The 18415-nt window shown below is 47.8% G+C and overlaps 1 protein-coding gene across 1 annotated transcript; it reads right to left on the bottom strand.

The window, feature by feature from the left end:
- Window positions 1–2117: 2117 nt before the first annotated feature.
- Window positions 2118–18337, bottom strand: MIGA2 (mitoguardin 2). Its single transcript, XM_041475048.1, has 16 exons — window positions 18236–18337; window positions 16828–17070; window positions 15982–16192; window positions 15067–15179; window positions 12942–13053; window positions 12327–12466; window positions 10750–10867; window positions 10485–10585; window positions 9883–9998; window positions 9387–9459; window positions 9115–9201; window positions 8829–8927; window positions 8324–8458; window positions 7554–7607; window positions 6486–6602; window positions 2118–6355 (listed from the first exon to the last, which is right to left on the bottom strand). The coding sequence occupies exons 2-16, from the start codon at window positions 16921–16923 to the stop codon at window positions 6152–6154; spliced, it is 1776 nt and encodes a 591-aa protein (XP_041330982.1). The 5' UTR covers window positions 16924–17070; window positions 18236–18337; the 3' UTR covers window positions 2118–6151.
- Between the last annotated feature and the right edge of the window lie 78 nt (window positions 18338–18415).

The raw sequence follows: 18415 nt of genomic DNA, 5'->3' as shown, positions 1-18415 counted from the left end.
AATCGTTCATTTCAGAAGGGTATTACTACATTCAGCTGTACATCACGCCATCTACATCACTGCCCTAGCCCGGGCATATTTCTCTTTTCTCCACACAGAAGTGATTCACTGGTAACGTCCAAGAGCTGTTAAAAGTGAATATTTGGATTTTTTTATATAACACCCAGGAACCACAGGTGTAAAGAACAACCAGCTCCCGTGTGGGTGTGCACACGTGAAAATAAAAACCTGAAGTAAAGTCATTGAATGTCAGAATGGTTTGTTTGAGAAAGCACATTAAAGCCCATCTCATCCCACCCCTGCCATGGCAGGGACACCTTTCACCAGCCCAGGCTGCTCCAAGCCCTGTCCAACCTGGCTTTAGACACTTCCAGGAATGTGGCAGCCACAGCTTCTCTGGGCACCCTGTGCAGGGCCTCACCACCCTCACAGGAAACAATTTCTTCCTAAATCCTGGCAGAAAATCCTTTAAAGATTCCACAAAGGCCAGGCAAACACCTGGTCCAGGTCCTTTTTTCCCCCCAGAATACCTTTAACTACAGAAATCACTTTGAAGACCAAGCCAAAAGGAATGCTCCCATATGTGACCCTAGAAATAAGACTTACCTGGGGAGCCTCAGGAAAAGCAGAACATGGAGCAGCACTGGACAGAAAAGCTTTCAGAGGGTAAATCCACCTTCAGACCAAACAACCAAAGTTAATTCAATATTATAAAAAAAAAAAAAAAAAGTAGAAAAATAAATATGCAAGAGTGATCAGCAAAGGCACGGGGCTGCCTTTAATTTGCGTCAAGGAAGCACGTGGACCAGGATTTCCATCCCGTTAATTAGGATTTCAAAAAGGGCAGAAAACTCCTTTTCCTGCAGTTGTAACATACCCTCTTCAATTATGATTATGTCCCATTAATTTCAACAAGCTCTTCATAACTGACATTCTCTTTGGTATTTCAAGAAGTAAAATAGCATTAAAGTCTTATTATTTGGAAAGAAAGAGAAAATATTTACTGCAGGAGCTCAGTTCATTGCAGAAGACTGCTATGAGGGAGCATGAGTGATTTACTCCTTTCATTACTCAAGTTAAATAAATCTCCTCCTTTCCAAGCTATTGAATGTAGAGTTATGCTGGCAGAGTGGATTACATTTGATCTATGTACCATGACAAGTACTGAAAATTGTGGGCTTCATTGCTGTATTCACCCACTCCTTCCTGAACAGGAGAAAAAAGTGTCAATACACGGAGCAGCCTTTGCTCTGTGCCTCAGCACAAGAAAGCACAAAGCTGCTCTGGAGCTGTAATGAGTGTGGAGTCTGACTCCATGGAAACTGAGATAAACTCCTTTTAACTCTCTCAACTAATGATCAGGGTGTGGCGTGAGAAAAAATTTTCCTATCCATGAACATTTTATTTGCATATATCCGAGTTCATGACAGGCTTGCATTAATGCTAACAGAGACTCGTTTTTACTTTTTTTTTTTTTATTTTTAAGCGTAGGGATGAAATTTTAATCACTGTGGAAGAATCAGCCAATCTGTTTCAGTCTGGTTTCTCTATCGTTTGAAAATGAAAGTATTTAAATCCACTGTAGTTGTTTCAGGAGAGCAAGAAGATGATTTTCTTGCCTTGCTCAGCAGATAAGCAGCTCTGATACCAACCCACAGGCTTTAGTCTGGGTTTCACAGACTTTGGGAAGCTGCTAAATGCTGCAGGAACTTGGACAACGTTTGAGAGGTTCTGCTCCTCACTGGGATTTCTGTTATCTCTTCATCACAGCCTACTCACACCACACCCCAACACAGCCAAACCACCACAGAAAAATCTGAAAAATGAAACCCCACAGTTTCCAACCACAGCTCAAAGTACAAGGACTTGTTTTGTTTATTTTATAGCCCACTTCATCTGTGGACTTTTCAGCAGACCCAGGAAGACTCCCCATGCAATTGAACCCTTTAACTTCACATTTAAACCTTTCAAGTTCCTCATTTTAGCCCTAGGAACAGCAAGCCTTGTCTGATACCATCACTAGCAGCAGAGGTGCCACCACAACTGCCACCTAAATAAGAAACCAAAGACTGAGTTTCTAGCATGTTTCTCCAGGAAACTGAGGAACAAAACCACAATCATGAAGGAAAGTTTTATTTTACTTGTAATGCCCACATCCTAAGATTAAAGATATTTTTAAAAAATTAGCTGCAAAGAAAAAGATAAAAGCAAAACAAGAACAGATTTTTACACCTTTAGGAAATCAAGAAAAAAAAAATAGGCACAAGTTTACATTCATTAGTTTCAGATATGGCAAAGGAATGTTCTACTGAAGAGGGATAAATAAAATCCTGCTTTCCCACTTCCCTGTATGAGACAACACAAGTCATGCTCTTCAAAGCCACACTGATCTTGTAGATACAAGGCAGATTTCTCCTCATAATTTTTTTATTAATGTGCTTTAAAGACCATAAAGACCCTCCTAGAGCCATTTGGCACAGTCTCTACATACATACTAAAGTACCGAGGATGTACTTTATACTTTAACCTCTGGTGAAGCCTGTTACAACCTCCACATAAAAAATGAAAGTCATGCATATTTTAAATTCTGTTTAAGCATCAGACACTATTGAGGGATTTTATTTCATTGCTGCTAAGCCCCTTTAAATCCCCATCAGTGTTAAAATCTTGCAAGTGTCAGCCCAGGATGATTTAACCCCTTGACAATAAGAGCTCATCACTAAAAAAGGTGAATGTCTTATCTCAAGGGGCTCTACCCCAATACACAGCTGCTACTAATACTGAAGAATTTCCATTGCTAAACACAGTCAGCTGGGGAAGGGGTTTTCTAGGGATCTCAGGAAGCCAGAGGGCAGGCAGGTGTTCCATCACACCCTTTAACTCTACCCTGCAATACAGCTGAGTACGAGAATCACCTTTTGGGTGGGCCCTGCTCTGGGTGGGATCAGTGGAAGCAGCCTGAGGGCTGCATCCAAAGGACTTGAACACAGCAGGTGCCTGACACCCCTGCTCAGGCCAGGGAAAGCTTCTGCCACAGGAACAGCTCCTGTCAACCCCTGATCCCTGCAGTTCCCTTCAGAGGCTGCAGACACCTTTCTGCCTTTCCTCTTGAGCTACACCGGGACTGGGGAGGGACAAAAAGCAGCAATGAAGTGAGGGGGAGGTGTAGAGAAGTTTAACATCCGTCCCAGTAAAGATAAAACCAGTTTGTCTCGGCAAACGTCCTTGGCTGGTGCAGGACCAAGTCACTGCTGGAGGGAAAAGGCGGAGAACTCGACCTTCAAGAAGCTGCGGATGTTCCCGAGGCAGATTCCTCTTTACCTTCACTGGGAGGGCTGTGTAACCTACTTGCAATAAGGGCTAAGGAAAAGCATCAAGCTGTAATAAAACAGTCTTTCTTCATTTGATTGATAAGGAATTTACAATTTCTCAGCTTCAAAAGCCACAGTGCAAGTTAGTGTTTGCTTCAGGGGGACCCTGTTTCAGTATCCTCTCGCACAAGGATGCAAAAGCCCAAAGTCAGCAGCCAGTGTTTTTGTCTGTACACAAAACAGGCAGGCTGCCCAAGAACTGAGGACAAAGACACTCAAAATAGTAAATAAATACACATAAAACAACACTAAAAACAAACAAAAAAAATTAACAGCACTGATTGTTTAGAATTACAGTCCATCTCATTATATTAATCTTCACATTTTAGCATCTTTTTAACCACTATACAAAAGCTGCTGAAGTGACTTTCTTCTAAACCAGGAGCACAAAGCACTGTCAACATTATTTTTTGGCAAAGTAACTTGCTTTCAGAATATACTATACTTTCAAATCACAGTTTACATGTAGCAGGTGTGTCATTCTAATACAACATTCTCCATTTCTTTTCTTCCTGCACACTACCAGGAGCAAGACATCTCAGAGACCCTTCCTAGTTTCCACTGCTGTCCCTTAAAGCCTTCTCATAACAGTTTATTCCACGCAGCCTCACTTGGGGCAGCTGCTCCTAATTTCTGCCTCAGCATTGTCCTGTTTATTGCATTAATCTGGTTTCCAGGATAAGCCACATCAGTCTGATGTGCTTACAGAGCACCAGATGTTACTGTGCTCTACACGCACCCCCCTGCAAACAACTCTGGAGCATTTCAAGGAATCACAGAACCACAGAAGGGTCAGGTTGGAAGGAACCACAGTGGGTCATCTGGTCCCACCTCCCTCCTCAGGGAGGGTGTCCCTAAAACACATGGCACAGCACATTTATCTGCTCCTTTTATGTCCTTCTGTTTACTTTTTTTTTCTGTTTATTTCCTTCCTGTTTTTACCAGCAGAATCCACATTAGATATCTGAAGAGGAAGAAAGCATTTGTATTCTCCAAGCCCACACAGTGACTTTCCACTCATATGGAAATTCCAGATTCTTACATATTTTTTCCACTTGCAAAAATACAACCGGGTAAGCATTGTGTCTTTCACCCAGAACAGGCTAAGGGGTAACTAATCAGTCTGGAATAAAAAAAGGCTCATGTTTTTGTGGAAGTCCTGAAAACCTCCTCATTCCGAGGGCTGGACTTGGACCTGTATGTGGACTGAAACAGAAGAAGGCACAGACTGGATCTCTACTTTTATCTGTGGCATTGTACTCACAGAGGACTCAGCAAATCATTGCAAACCTCAGTCCTGCAAGCCAGGACTGCCTCAAGTCAATAACATGAAGCTGACTCAGGAGAGGTTTAGGTTGGATATCAGGAGAAGGATTTCTACCCAGAGCGTGGATGGGCACTGAACAGGCTCCCCAGGGAAGCGGTCACAGCACCAAGCCTGACAGAGTTCAAGAAGTTTGGGCAACTCCCTCAGCTCATGGTGGGAATGTTGGGGTGTCCTGTACAGAGACAGAAGTTGGGCTCAATCCTGATGTGTCCCTTCCAACTCAGCATATTCTATTATTCTGTGATTTTTATGATTCATTAAGTCCAGCACACTCCACTGCTGCTGTCCTACACGAGTATCCAGCTCAGCTCACATCCCAAAGCAGCCAGATTCCAGGTGCTGACTGGGCAGCCAGGATCACAGCATTTGAGAAGCACTACCATACGCACACACATATGATCATTACCCAAAATTGTGCTGTATTTCTTAGAACTGACAGACTGGAAAGACTCATTTCCTCTCTAGAAACTTGATCTCAGCTCTCTAACTATCCACACACATAACCTCACATCCAGCACCTACACCTCTCACCACCCTGTGCACAAAAGCAATAGGCACCACGTTATTACCCCTTCCCCCTGCTTGTACACACCCCACACCTCCTACCCAGCAAAAACTGCTGCTGGCTCATTCTGAAATCCAGCAAGGCACTTTGATGGGTGTCAAAGACTTTGTGCAAGCACAGGCAAGATGCAAATCCCCCCACTCCTCACACTAACCTGCCTTAGGGGCAAACACAGACCTCAGCAACCTCCTAAGCAAGGATGACCAGGACACAGAGCTTGTCATCTGGTCTCCAAAGAGCAGCAATACCAAGGGAACAGACCAATTTCCCCAGAGCTTCAGACTGCTTACAAAAGTCTGCATTTTACTTCAGTGCTTTACAGAACTATTTCTTCCTCCCCAGGAAAGAAATCTTTGCTAGTCACATTGCATATGGTATCACACTTAAGGTACAAATCAGCAGTAATTAGTGTCTGTAGGAACACAGCAGAGAAGAACAGTAATAAAAATCCCAAAGCAAGCAAAGCCTCCTTGAGAAGCTAATGGTCAAGTGGAGAATTTACCAGCGATATTCCTGTTCCCACACACAATCGTAAACGTCAGGGATTCACCTCCCAGAAAACACAAAGGCAAAACAGGTACATACATTGCCCTACTCAAGAGAATTGGGCAAAAATCTGGGCCCGGGCAGTTCAGGACACGATGTATATATGAAACATTGAAAGTAATAAAATGACAGGAAGGTGGAACAAAGAAGAAATTCAAACCATAAGTTGGCAAGTGGTCCTGGATCCATCCCAGCAAACACTACTGGCTACAAAAAGCAGAAGGTCCCACCAGATTGCTGTGTGTTCACAAAGTCTTGCTGCCACCGCTGCACTTTGCAGGTAGTTTTATCCATCTCTGGGAGGAAAAGGTCCTTGTACAAAAGTGTTTTCCTGCACTGACATCAGATGAGCTCCTCCTTCAGCGGCTCGGTTTCCCCAGGAAGCACGCCGTTCATCTCCAGGGAACTCTCGGTGCCCAGATACCCCAAGAGGATCTCGCTGCGCCGCCGCGACAGCTGCAGAATGTCCTCTGCCAGCAACTGCACGGTCGTGTACCTCACGTTGTCGAAGTCAAACATATCCTTCAGATACTGCACGATCTGGTGCTGCAAGAAAAGGAAGGTTACAGTCAGACCTCCTTCACCTGCTGGTACCAGCCACCAAGAGCACTCAGCAGCAGCTTTAAGCCAGCAGACAGGAGTCCCACACAGATGAGGCACAGAAAAACCACCTTACCTTGAAGAAACTGCAGACTTCAGATAGCTGCTGCTTGGGCCCCAGAAAACCAAAGGCTAGAACAGGACTGACATGCTCCGATACGGAGTAGAAATGAGAGATAAAGCCATCTGGTACCTGTCACAGAGAAGGACAGAATTAGTTGGTCTTCATTCTCAGACAGAATTAGCAGCTTATTCCATATCAGCCACCAACTCCCCTGCCAGAAAGCTTCAGTATCTGAAGTTAAGAGCTATTTGGAACATCTCTTCTTGCAAACTACATTTATCTTTCAGAACCCTTGAAGGAGGACTAGAGCTTTTTATCTTCATGTTTCTAAACTGCTATTTCAAGAGGAAAATGAACAGAAGAAAATGAAAAGCAATCACCAGCAAGCCTTTATAGCCTCTATTTATAATTTGCTGACCAGGCCAGGAAAGGACATGCAAATATCCAAGGCAGTGCTACTGCATGACAGTACCAGTAGAGCTTCCAGTTCTCTCATTTCTCTCTGTGCCATCTCAGGAGCCAAACCCTGTCGTACCAGCTGGCTGTGGGATCGAGCTGAAAAACTGCCAGAGGCCACAGACCCTGTGGCAGAACCAGGGTTGTGAAGTTGTGGTTTCCTGTTCCTCTGCTCCATAAACTCATCTGCTGTGATACTTCAGGAAGTCACAGATTTAAGTGAAACTCATCAAGTAATGGCTAATTAGCATCAGCACTGGGGAGTGGAGCAGTGCCTGAACCTTCCTTTTGCTACCAGCAAGGAAAACACAATTCAGGAGCAGTCCCTTGTTGCTTGGGGTCTGTGGCCATTCCTACAGTATTGTGAGCAGGGAGAGGGAATTCCAGACAGGCAATACTGTCATTTGAATCCTCACATTAAGAAAAAGGGAGAATAAACTCAGACTGATTCAATAAAATACTGGCATAGCACTGGAGCAGTGACTGCAGGACCCCAGGGCTCCAAAGCATCACAGAGAATGTGACTCTGTTCAGTCTTCTACCACTTAAGATTTCACACTTTATCAAGATCTATGTGTTCACTTTTCAAATACATTAGATTCTTTCCCTTTTAATTTTCCTTACCATCAGAAGCCTTCTTTTTGCTTTCAAAACTGACCAGCAAGCAGTTGCTAGAGCCTACAATTACAGAGAGACCATTAGTTATTCAGATTATTTAAAAAAACCCAAAGTTTACCAACACATTGTCATCAAAACATCAAAGCAGTCACCCTTTTGGGCCAAAACATCTTTAAAATGACAAAATTAAAGCAAACTGGAAGCAGATTTAGCCACTTCAGATCCATTCCAGAGAAGCCTAAGGGTTTTTGAAGATTGTTAATATGATCTGACATAGCTGCCCAACAGCCCACGATCCCCTGTAAGCAGACAGCTGTTACAAAGTGCCATTTTACTCTCAATCTATCAAACTAATCAGTCTTAAAAATACAGCTGGGGGGCAGAACTAAAGGAAAGCTTTGCAATTTGAGCTTCAGTGTCTGCTGAGGTACTGCCAGAATGAACAATCACATGCTAAAACCCACATATTTTTCCCTACATTTTGGCCCTTTTATTCTCATTCATAAAAATAGGTGCTGTCATCTTTTAACATCTCCATGGCATCACTGATAAAAGCCCCTAGAGCCATAAGTCTGGTTGCCAGCCAGATGCCTTCAGAATAAGGAAAGCGTTCCTGTAAACAATTTCCATGCACAAGAAGGCTGTTGTTTAGAACTTCAGGAAAGCGTGGCATTTATAAAGAGAGAATTCAGCTCAGCTGGGAAAGATGAGGTTATGCTCTTTTCTGGCCTTGGCACTGGTCTCACACTCACACCAGCCCTCCCTGTCTCACGCACCGTCTCCTTGAAGCTGTCGGACAGCCAGCGGTTGCGCAGCACAGCCAGCACAGAGGAGGGAGGGTTCTCCAGATCCTCAAAAGCATCCATGAGGATGAAGTCCAGCACAATATCAAAGAAGCTCATGCACACCACCTGTCAGGGAGCAGAACAGTCTGTAAGGAGAACAGGTTTTTAAAAGAGAGACAGGCTCTTTTGGTTTGAAGCAACAAGATGTAACAAGCTGAAGTCAATGTAAGTGTATTTCAACAGCAAGTCTTTCACACCTGGGCCATCCTTACACGTGCACTGTAATAGTCACAGTGATTTGGCTTGTAAGGGTCTTAAAAACCATCCAGCTCCACCCCCTGCCATGGGCAGGGACACCTTCCACTAAACCAGGTTGCTCCAAGCCCCATCCAGCCTGCCCTTGAACACTCTCAGGGATGGGAATTCCACAACCTATCTGGGCAAGGATTATCTTCTATCTCCTCTGCAACTCTGTAAAGACAATGTCTTTACCAACCCCTCTTCCCTCAAGCTCCTGCTGTGTGGTTGGCCAGGTCTCCTGCTTCAAGGCATAACGCAGCATCTCCTCATAGCTTTCCAGGAAAGCTTTGGGATTCTGGAAGAGCAGAGAAACAAAACAGAAGTTTAACTACTTGGATTTGAGCTGACATCAACATCACAGTAATCACCAGCATGCAGATGAAGTTTTCTTCTTCCAACACACTGGAAAACTCTGAGTTGGGATGGGGGAACAAGTATCCCTGTGCTCAAAACACAGTTTAGTTGTTACACAAACTTCCTACCTTTTCAGCTTTTGTCATCAGTCCTATCATCATCTGCTTCCCAACCTCCCCAAAAAACAGCTGATTGCTTTCATCTTCCAGCAGCTCCTGCAAAGGGAACACAGATGTCTCTCGTGAGCACCTACACACCCTCAAATTCTAAGCTGGAAAAAAACCCAAAAGGGCAGGACATGAAGCAGTGCAATGCTGCACACACCAGTGTCGTTAACCTTTAATAAGCTGGAACCTAGGAAACAAAACTGCACAGCCTGGGAGCCTGGAGCCATTCTCACCTGGAATGCCTGCCTGACACAATGCAGCTTTGCCAGGAAATCCTGGTCACTGTAGCAGCCAAGGAGCTCTGTCCTAGAGGAAAAGGGGAAGAATTGTGTAAATTCCAGTTCTGATGTTGGTGTTCCTACAACTGTGGTCCCCTACAAACAAAAAACTAAATTCCCAGTCTGTGCATAGGAGAAAGGAGCAGTCACATCCCCTTTATCCAGCTCCCTGGGGGAACAGAGCACCTCTGCCAGGCTGGTACAGGACTATGCCAGCCTCCCAGAACAGTCACACTTCCTATCACTAATTTCCTGGAATAATTACTCTTTCTTAACATGCAAGTCCCTAAAATCTGGGGTTAATTCCCTGGGAAGGCCGAACCAGCAAGAAGGATGGTGTGATTTTATGACCCCAATGGGTTATTCTGGTTATAGGGCTGCTCAAAGGCAGATGATGTGTTCACAGAGCCCCAGGGGACACCAGGTCCCACAGCTCCAGCTGCCTCTTCACCTCAGTGTCCGGCACGCGACCTTCCCTTCTTTCACCAGCTGCAGAGCTTCTTCATATGCTGCCACTGGCTTGGAGAGGTGGAATGGTATTTGCTCAAAGGGGAGAGAGTCAAAGAGCTGTAGAGGTAACAACAGACATGGGAAGAACAAAATGAGCTAATTAAATATTTGCAAACAGACAAGTGAGTGCACACAAGCAAGATGGGCCTTATTCAGAGAATCTTCAGCTAGCAGAGTTTGTCAGTGACAATTGTTTCATGCAAAGATATTTCTTTTTTCACCAAAAGCTGTCTCAGCTCTGACACTGCTCAATATTCCATAAAATTTACACCACCAAGCCGTCTTAGACAGATAACAGCACTTTCCTAGCTGTTATGGCGTGTTTTCTGTAGTAGATAAGAAGACAACATGGAAGTGCTGGTTGGAAAAGCCTGCCCCATGCCCCTCATTAAAACCTTTTCCTAACATCCATCGTGAACCTCCCAGCCTGGGGTTGCTGCTCTGTGTTTGATCATCTTCCTCTCCCAAGATATGTTTGGCTCTGCTGCCTTTGTGCCTTCCCTCCAAGCCACACAGGTGACACACAGGTGACACCTCAGTCACCTCTGCTGCAGAGAAGAAGGAATCCTCTGAAGTGGAGCTGTCCTCATCATCCGTCCGCAGCCGCAACGATCCGTCCGCCAGTGGAAGCATCAAGGTCTTCTCTGCAGGAGAGAAAGAAGCCACGTGTGTTGGACTTCATGGACCAACATTCCTCTTAGCTCCTGTGCTCTCTTCCACTCCCACTTTGTCACTCCTTCACCTGGCTTATAGAAAAGACATAAAACCAGGCAGGAAATTGGCGTTTTACTGCAGCCATGTGCCCTACCCAGATCCAGCAGCACGCTGTCCGACGGGAGAGAGGAGCCAAACTCTTCCTGGAGGTGGTAGGCTCGGTGCAAGAGGGACTCCAGCTTCTCAGCAAACTCCCTTTTCTGGGACTCCTCCTGGAACACACAGAAATGTCACCCTTAGTTAGCCAGCTGGGCACAGACAGATTGGACAGTACAAATACGGGAGGAAATTTTCAGTAAAAATGGGATTTGCAGTCTGCAGATTAAATGATTAAAAATAAAAAGAGTGAGGAGTCATTAATCCTACAATGCAGCTAATAATGTATGGGGAGGGAAGCTTTTACACAGCCTGCTCAAACCCTCTGGCTTTTGAGCTTCACAATTTTGTTTTCCTGTTAAAAAGGGAAGAAAGAACTAAAGACCTTTAACCTGCCAGCCAGAAAAACAGATATTTTAATAAGTTATACACCACTTAAATCTCCTGCCTTTTGACTTTAGCCTAACTTCCAGGAGAAATCACATCAGGAAACCTGAGCTGAATGTAACAGGATATCCAGAATTGGATAACAGAATATTTATATTAAGGTGCTGGGCATAAGCAAAGTCTGCTAAACAACACAGAAGGATGGGGAAAAAAATAAAAAGGTGTGGGGAAAATAAGACTTAAACAGCATCTTGCCTTCATGCCCCTATGTTTGCATGAGTATCTCACCCAGAAGACAGGAGCATTAACAAGAAGCACAGAATCTATTTTCATAATGAATCAACCAGTTTTAAGGCAGTTTAGAAACACTACAGGGCCCTTCAAGGAGAGCCAACAACAACAGAATCCAGATTTGACTTGGATAAATATGATCCGGCACAAAAGACAAATGTCCCACATACTTACTACACCAGACTCTGTTTACAAAAGGCTGGGAACACTTTTTTTTTTCCAGTGAGAACTCCTGGAGAGTTCGGAGTTCAGCTCCTTTCACAGTCCTGAGTTACAGCAGGTTTTTTTAGCTTTGTGGCTGTCACTGAGCCATTCTAGTTTAAATCTCCTTTAACACAGGTCTTTCATGAGGAGTCCTCAAGTCCCAGACAGCAAGGGTGTCCTAAAATCCTGCTTTCTCTACCTGCAGAGGCTGAGTGAGGTACACATCTCCCTGCAGGGACCAGGACCATACCCAGCTCCAAATTCCCACATTGTAGGATTAATTTCCTCCTCCACACACACAGAGCTGGGCTCTGCTCTCCACCCAGCTCCCAGAAGTATCAGTGACCATCAAGATCTCCATTTTAAATGCATTAAAAAGTTACAGAGACAACACTGCTAGCCAAAGCAGTGCTGCATTCATCACAGCCTTTTCTCCCCACAGGCTGTGCCACGGGAGGACACGTGTGACAGTGAGTGACACGAGGCTGGAAGGTGGATGGAAACGCTGGGGAATGAGGGGGCGAGACGTATTAAAAAGAGAAAGAAATTAAAAACACCCACTCCCATTGCATAAGGAAGCTGCAGATACAGACAGCTCTTAAACAGAGTCTGGCCTGACTCTGCCCTTAATTTGCTCTCCTTTTAACCTCCCACCCAGCACCCAGGCTGGCCTTCCAGCATGCAGGGACCTACCTCTGAAATGTTCTCAGACATGCTGTCTTGCTGTTTGCTGCTGTCCCAGGGCACAGGGGTGCTGGTACAAGCACTGTCCCTCTGCCTGATGCTCAGGGCCTGTTCCCATTTCTGCAGGGCCTCCTCAAACAGCTCCATGCCTGGAAACCCAACCAAAAACTGGCTGTGAGAGTCCCGGGGCACTCAGGAACAAAGAGATACAGGATGAGTCTTTGCTCACTCAGACAATCCAGCAAAGAGGGAAATCCCAAAATAAACAATAAATATATTCTATTTATTTCCTGTTTAAATATGGTTTACTCTGGATTAGAAGGAGAACATCCCCAAACTGGTTAAAGCATCATCCATGTTACTGCCAAAATACTGTTCTCTGCACAAGGTGAGCCTGTTGCTCAAGAACAGTATTTTGGAAGCAAATTATTCACTGACAAAAAAGGTTTGTTTTTTGTAGGAGAAGATGGGATTTTTATTTGAGCTTAAGCTGAGAATGGAAGGGATCTTTCTGTTAGAGCTCTACATTGAGCTGCTGATGCTCTGTGTCAATTCTCACCCTCTTCTTGCTCTCACAGTGATTAACAACCCCCCCAGAGCAATGCTACCCTTGTGCCTACTTACCTTGAACATAGAGGCTTTCTGCACTGGAATCACCAATGGCTCCAGCATCTCCCATTGCCTGGGCCTCCCACATCCCTGGGGGTACTGGACTTGAGGAGTTGACTGCTACCATCTGCAGGAAGGGAACAGAGAGCAGCAAATACCTTTTGAATTCTCTTAAGGTTAGAGATGCTCAGATCAAACAAACACCACCAGCCTTCAGCAAAAAGGCATTTTCCTTCCCCATGTTTGCCCTTGTGCTCCCCTGTATTGATGACCACTGAAAGGAGAGCCCTGATGGAGGAAACAGCCCAGGAAAGATCCAAAGCAATTGCTACAAAGGCATCAGGACTTTGATGGAAAGCTCACGTCAGCCCCAGCTGCCTGTACAAAAAACACTGGAGATGGCAAGGAAGCAAGCACAGTCCTAACAAAAGAAACAGTTTCCCAGAAAAAAATACAGCTGAAGATTTCCCAGAGGGCAAAGGGAATCCTCACTCTCCTCTTTGTAACCAGACCCTCTCCTGGGAGGGCTGAGTTTGACAATCCACACAGCAGTGTCAGTTCAGCTTTGTCCAATTTCCTATCAGGGCATCAATGTCTTCTAAAGTCTGACCCAATAAAGTGCTGGATTCAACACTATCAGTGACCAGTGTTTTCCTGTGGCCTACACAACGATGTCCAAACATGAGCCTGGTACTAAAAAAAAGCTACAATAATCAACTGAGAGATGAATTCCTGTCCTGCCTCCATTGATCAATCCCTGTGGAGTGTTAATAAATCACCTTGAGATCCCGAACTGCAAATCATCAGTTCTCTGCTGCCAGTTTACTTACGGGATGGCAAAGAGGAGCCCAGGAAGCAAATGAGAGCACAGGCAAAACTTGCAGCTGTGCAAAGGATGAGCTGGTTTTTCCACCAATAATATAAAAACTGTAAGTACAGGGTCAGCTCATCTGTACAGAAACAGATGCCTCTCCGTGGGGATATCCCCACCCAGGCACCAGCAGTGGAAAAAGATATTTATTTATGGATTGCTTTTTATTTAAAGAGAAACAGAACTTCAGTGACACAAAACCTGGACAGCATCTGTGTGAATTGAGAAGCCACGGGGGAATTACACGGCTGTGAGTCCCTGTGGAGGGGAAAGAGCTGGACACAGCTCGGTGCTCAGGGACACATCCCACCACACCGCAGCTCCCCAGGGAATGCCGTGCCTGCCCAGCGCCGCGCCGGCACTGCCGCCTGCTGGAGACACACTCCGGCCAGCCCGGGCTCTGGCAACTCCTGGTGCTTCAGCTGTACTGAAAACAGCAACTCCAGCATGTGCTGAGCAGTGCTGGCACACAACAGCTCCTTCCAAAGGGGTGATTTTTCCCCTCTCCCTGCCCCATCTTTGCCAAGCAGCCTCTGAGCCCGGGCTGTGACGAGGGACAGCTTTGCAGCAGCTCACAGAAGTTTGCAGGAACTCACAGAAGTTCATCTGCGCCCCCCTGCTCCAACAGAACGTTAGCTCTGAGCGATGGGGAGGTGAAACAGGTCTTGAAGACACAAATTCTTCCAGTTTAGGTCTCACAAAAGGATATAAGCACTGATGGTTTCTCCCGCCTGGTTGAGCCTGAATTACCTGTACCCATAGGCTGCTCCTTTCACTTTGGAGGAGGTAGAATGACTGGGCTGTGTTCTCACCCTGTTTCCTGAACTGAGCTATCAGATTTTGGTAGCTGATTTGGTTTTAAGAAGAAAGCAAGCCCCAGCACAGAAGGGAAGGGCTGCTGGGCCACCCTAACCCCCACCACAGAAGGAAACAAACAAGCTCCCCATTGCTGTGAGACCCAGAAACAACCCAGCCTAACTCCTTGAGGGAGTCACAGAGAGCTCCAAGGATTCACGGCCGTGTCCCACAGGGAAATCCCTCCTGAGACTCCTCCTTGGCCAAAGAATGGCCAAGGAACCTGGAGCTCCTGGCCACAAGAAATTGCTGCTCCCAGGGAACTCCACTCAGTGCAAGGTTAACATCAGACCCTGCCCTACAATTATACTGCAATCTGTTCTGCTCCATGGGCCAGCACAAGCCCAAGGACCGGGTGATCTCGTGACAGCTCCGTGCACTGACATCCCCCAGCCCTGCTAACCTGGTCCTTACCGAGGCGAGGCTGTGGGAGGAACTGGAATGTTTGCTGGGCTCAATGGAGGAAATCCCGCTGAGCGTGTCATTGCTCTTGCTGCCAGGGCTCTGGACTCTCCTGCTGGAGTATCCTGCAGTTGGGAAAGTCACATAAAAACAGGATTTTAGGCCCAGTGACTGCAGCAGGGAATAGAGAGGGGAACATCACCTTGTCCAGTGTAACTGTCAATGGGCAAAGCAGTATCCAATACCTAGAAATAAGCCACAGATCTCCTGTCTGCTCTGCTTTGCTCTGAGACTGGTGTCAGTGGGGATCTGAGGCTGAGGAACGTATTCACTGCTTATAGACAGCAAGAGGCAAGTGGAAACAATCAAGCAAAAACTGCTCCACCTTCCCTCAGAACAGGCAGAACACGGACACTGCTCCCTTGATTTTCATGTTTCACCAAACAAATGCTTCATCCCTAAAGTGCTTTGCTGAGGGCCTGGGTCAGTCTTACCCCTAAAATCAGTACAAGTGGTGAGGAAGCTGCCCAAGGTCTGGGAGTCACCACAGAGCTGGATGGACACTCCCAACTGCCCAGCCTGGCTCAGGCCACCCTCCCCTCCCCTCAGCTGAGCACTGACATCACGAGATCAATGCAGAACCAGGCCACTGCATGCCCGGGTCATTATTATTGGGGCAGCCTGGTAATGGTCCACAGGCTGCCTACAGCAAAGGGGATGGGAACCACAAACCTCAGAGAAAACATCAGGACACCTTTTGTTCAGAGCTCACAGTCTCTCCCTCTGCTCCCCAAACCCCGAGCTCACGGCACTGCTCTTCAGAATCCCCACTTCATCCTGCGTCAGAGCACTACACAAACGGCTTTGCTCTCCCCTCCCCATCGCTCCCTGTACCACCTCCTTGGGGATTTGTCCCTTTTTGCCAACCTTTCTTCACAGAGGAGACCCTCCTGGTCGGCAGGATGGGCACTGTGATCCCTCCAGGTTTAAAGCCACACTTGTCTGGAGCAATTTGCTTCTTTCGGCGGCGGCGGCGCTTCAGCTGATGAGCTGCGAGAGCCAAGGCCACCGTGCCCAGGGCCGTGGCAAAGAGCACCTTGCGCAGGCCTGGGGACAGCCGCAGCTGGGAGAACACAGACTGTACACACAAAAGAAATGGAAGAGCAACAATGAGAAACCAATTCCGCTGCTCTTTTTATTGAAAAAAAAAAAAATTTAAACAGTGTTAAACATGAAATATTTTGGCTTTACCCTCCCACCCTAAAACACGCCCTCTGCTACACAGCTAAGACATAGCAGCAGAGAGGCTGTGGAGCATCATTTTGACAGGACATGGAGAACTTGGGTCTCGATCCTCATTGCCAAAACACTGCAAAATCTGCACACAGCCTGGGACAGATGCAATCCAGGTAACCCAAATTCAGCTCTGAAACCCTGGTGTGAATCTGAGCTTTACTGCTCTGAGTGCTGCATCACCACAAATGGGGAATATATTACTCTTCTTTAAAAGACAAGTCTTTTTTTAGAGCCTTTGATGAAGAGAAAGATTGAACCTGGGTGTTCTCCCAGGGAGGAATGTGGGAGGCTCTTTTCTCTCCTCTCCAAGCCCACTCAGAACTCTCTTCCACCACCCCAAAATCCCCCTGCAACTCCTCCATCCCTCAAACTGCCCGGGTCCCCCAGCACCACCCCACCGTGCCTCCATCTCACACAGACAACCCCGCAGAGCCAGCCCAAGGAATGTGACAGCAAAACCCTTCCTGCTCCTCGTACCTGCCCAAAGGTCGTGTAAACGAACACGGGGATCTCTGCCACGGTCATTGCCAAGGCCTGCATGATGGACATTCCCTCTGTCCTTCTGAATGCCATGTCTGCACCAGGATCTCGGCACCCTCGGGAGCCACGACGGGGAAGGGCACTTGTGGATGCTGTGTGAGCTGCTCACAAAAGAATCCAACTTTTCTCTGACATCTGGCTCAGAGTCCTGGAGTTGGCCTTCATCCAACAATCCTGCTCCTGCGGGAAGAGGGGGAAAATCAGGTGAGTGAGAGGAGCACCCGCCCTGCCCTTCCTGCACTTTACGAAAAACACACCAGGTCACTTGGAGCAGCGAATCTAAAATATCTTCTCACCAGCAGCAGCAGCAATTCCTTTGTTTGTCCTACCAAGCACGGGGACAGATTCCCAAACTGCTCGACAGCAGCAGCACCCTGGGGTTTGACAGCTCCCAGAGATTTCTACACGAACCAGACCTGGCTGCACGTGGCTGGAGGGATTTTGTTTGCAGTCCCCATATAAAAAAAAAGTCCCAATTATCCCAAATAACCACACATGCATTTCCCTTGCCAAAACTCTGCTTTCACACACTTTCCTGTGCATCACAGCCCTGCTCAAGAGCCACCAACCACAGGGGATTTGCCAGGAGGTTCCAGTGCTGCCAGCGGGGCTGGGCAGGAGGGATGTGCTCAGGTCAAGGACAGAGCACAGAAGGCGCTGATGTGTGACCCCAGAAGGCGGTGACAAAGCCCTGTCCCCGCACCCACTGCCCCAGCACCTCACGGAATGTTCTCGGGACAGGGGGAGCCCGCAGGGACCGCACACCGGACATGGGCTCTGCCACAAGGTTAAACACAACCTCCTGGCCACAGCAGAGACGACGAGAGCAAAGTGCAAGGAATTTTGGGTACAGAAAGCAGCCTGCGGTTACCGTACCGGCACAGGGACTACAGGCACCGAGGTACCGAGGCAGCCCCTCTGTCCGGGCATCTCCGCCAGCCCTGCCCGCCGTGGGCACCCGGGGGTTCAACCTCCGGCCCGGCGGGGAGCGTGCCACGGGAGCCCCCCCGCACCTGCACTGCAGCACGCCGGGCCCTGCAGAAAGGGCTCCCGCACCCCCGCAGCATCCCGGCACCCCGACAGCCCCCGCATCCCTGAGCATCCCCCTGCGCCCTCGGGTGCCTCGCACCGCTGCTGCATCCCCGGCCGCCCGCATCCGTTCACCCCGGGGGCATCCCCGCCTCCCCCGCACCCGGAGATCGCGCACCCTCCGCGCCTCCCACCCCCATGACCGCCTTCACCCGGGGGTCCCCGGCTCGGCGCTCCCCTCTGCTTCCCCCCCACTAACGATGGTGCGGCCCGGCGGGCCCGGCCGCCGCGAGCGGGAGCGGGCGGCACCACTCACCGCGGCGGGGGGGGCGCGCGGCCCCGCTCGGCGCCCTCTCCCCGCGCCGCGCGCCATGGCCGCGGAAGGGCAGCGTCTCCTTCCCCCGCGCCGCAGCCCACCCAGCCAGGGGCGGGGCCAAGCGGCGATACCGCCCCCGCTCCCATTCCAACCAATCAGAGCGGAAAGCTGCCCGCCGCC

The sequence above is a fragment of the Pyrgilauda ruficollis genome, unplaced genomic scaffold (genome assembly GCF_017590135.1).
Source record: "Pyrgilauda ruficollis isolate IOZ18807 unplaced genomic scaffold, ASM1759013v1 scaffold34, whole genome shotgun sequence".
Lineage (NCBI taxonomy): Eukaryota > Metazoa > Chordata > Aves > Passeriformes > Passeridae > Pyrgilauda > Pyrgilauda ruficollis.
The sequence above is the reverse complement of the archived record's forward strand: the minus strand, read 5'-3'. Positions and strand labels throughout refer to the sequence as shown.

Coding starts and splice junctions, on each gene's coding strand:
- MIGA2 (XM_041475048.1), bottom strand. CDS start 16,923: ATGGCATTCAGAAGGACAGAGGGAATGTCCATCATGCAGGCCTTGGCA. Junction 10,868..12,326: donor TGTCTGAGAACATTTCAGAG/GTAGGTCCCTGC, acceptor TGTGTGTTCCAG/GAGGAGTCCCAGAAAAGGGA. Junction 9,202..9,386: donor GTGTCAGGCAGGCATTCCAG/GTGAGAATGGCT, acceptor TTCCCTTTGCAG/GAGCTGCTGGAAGATGAAAG.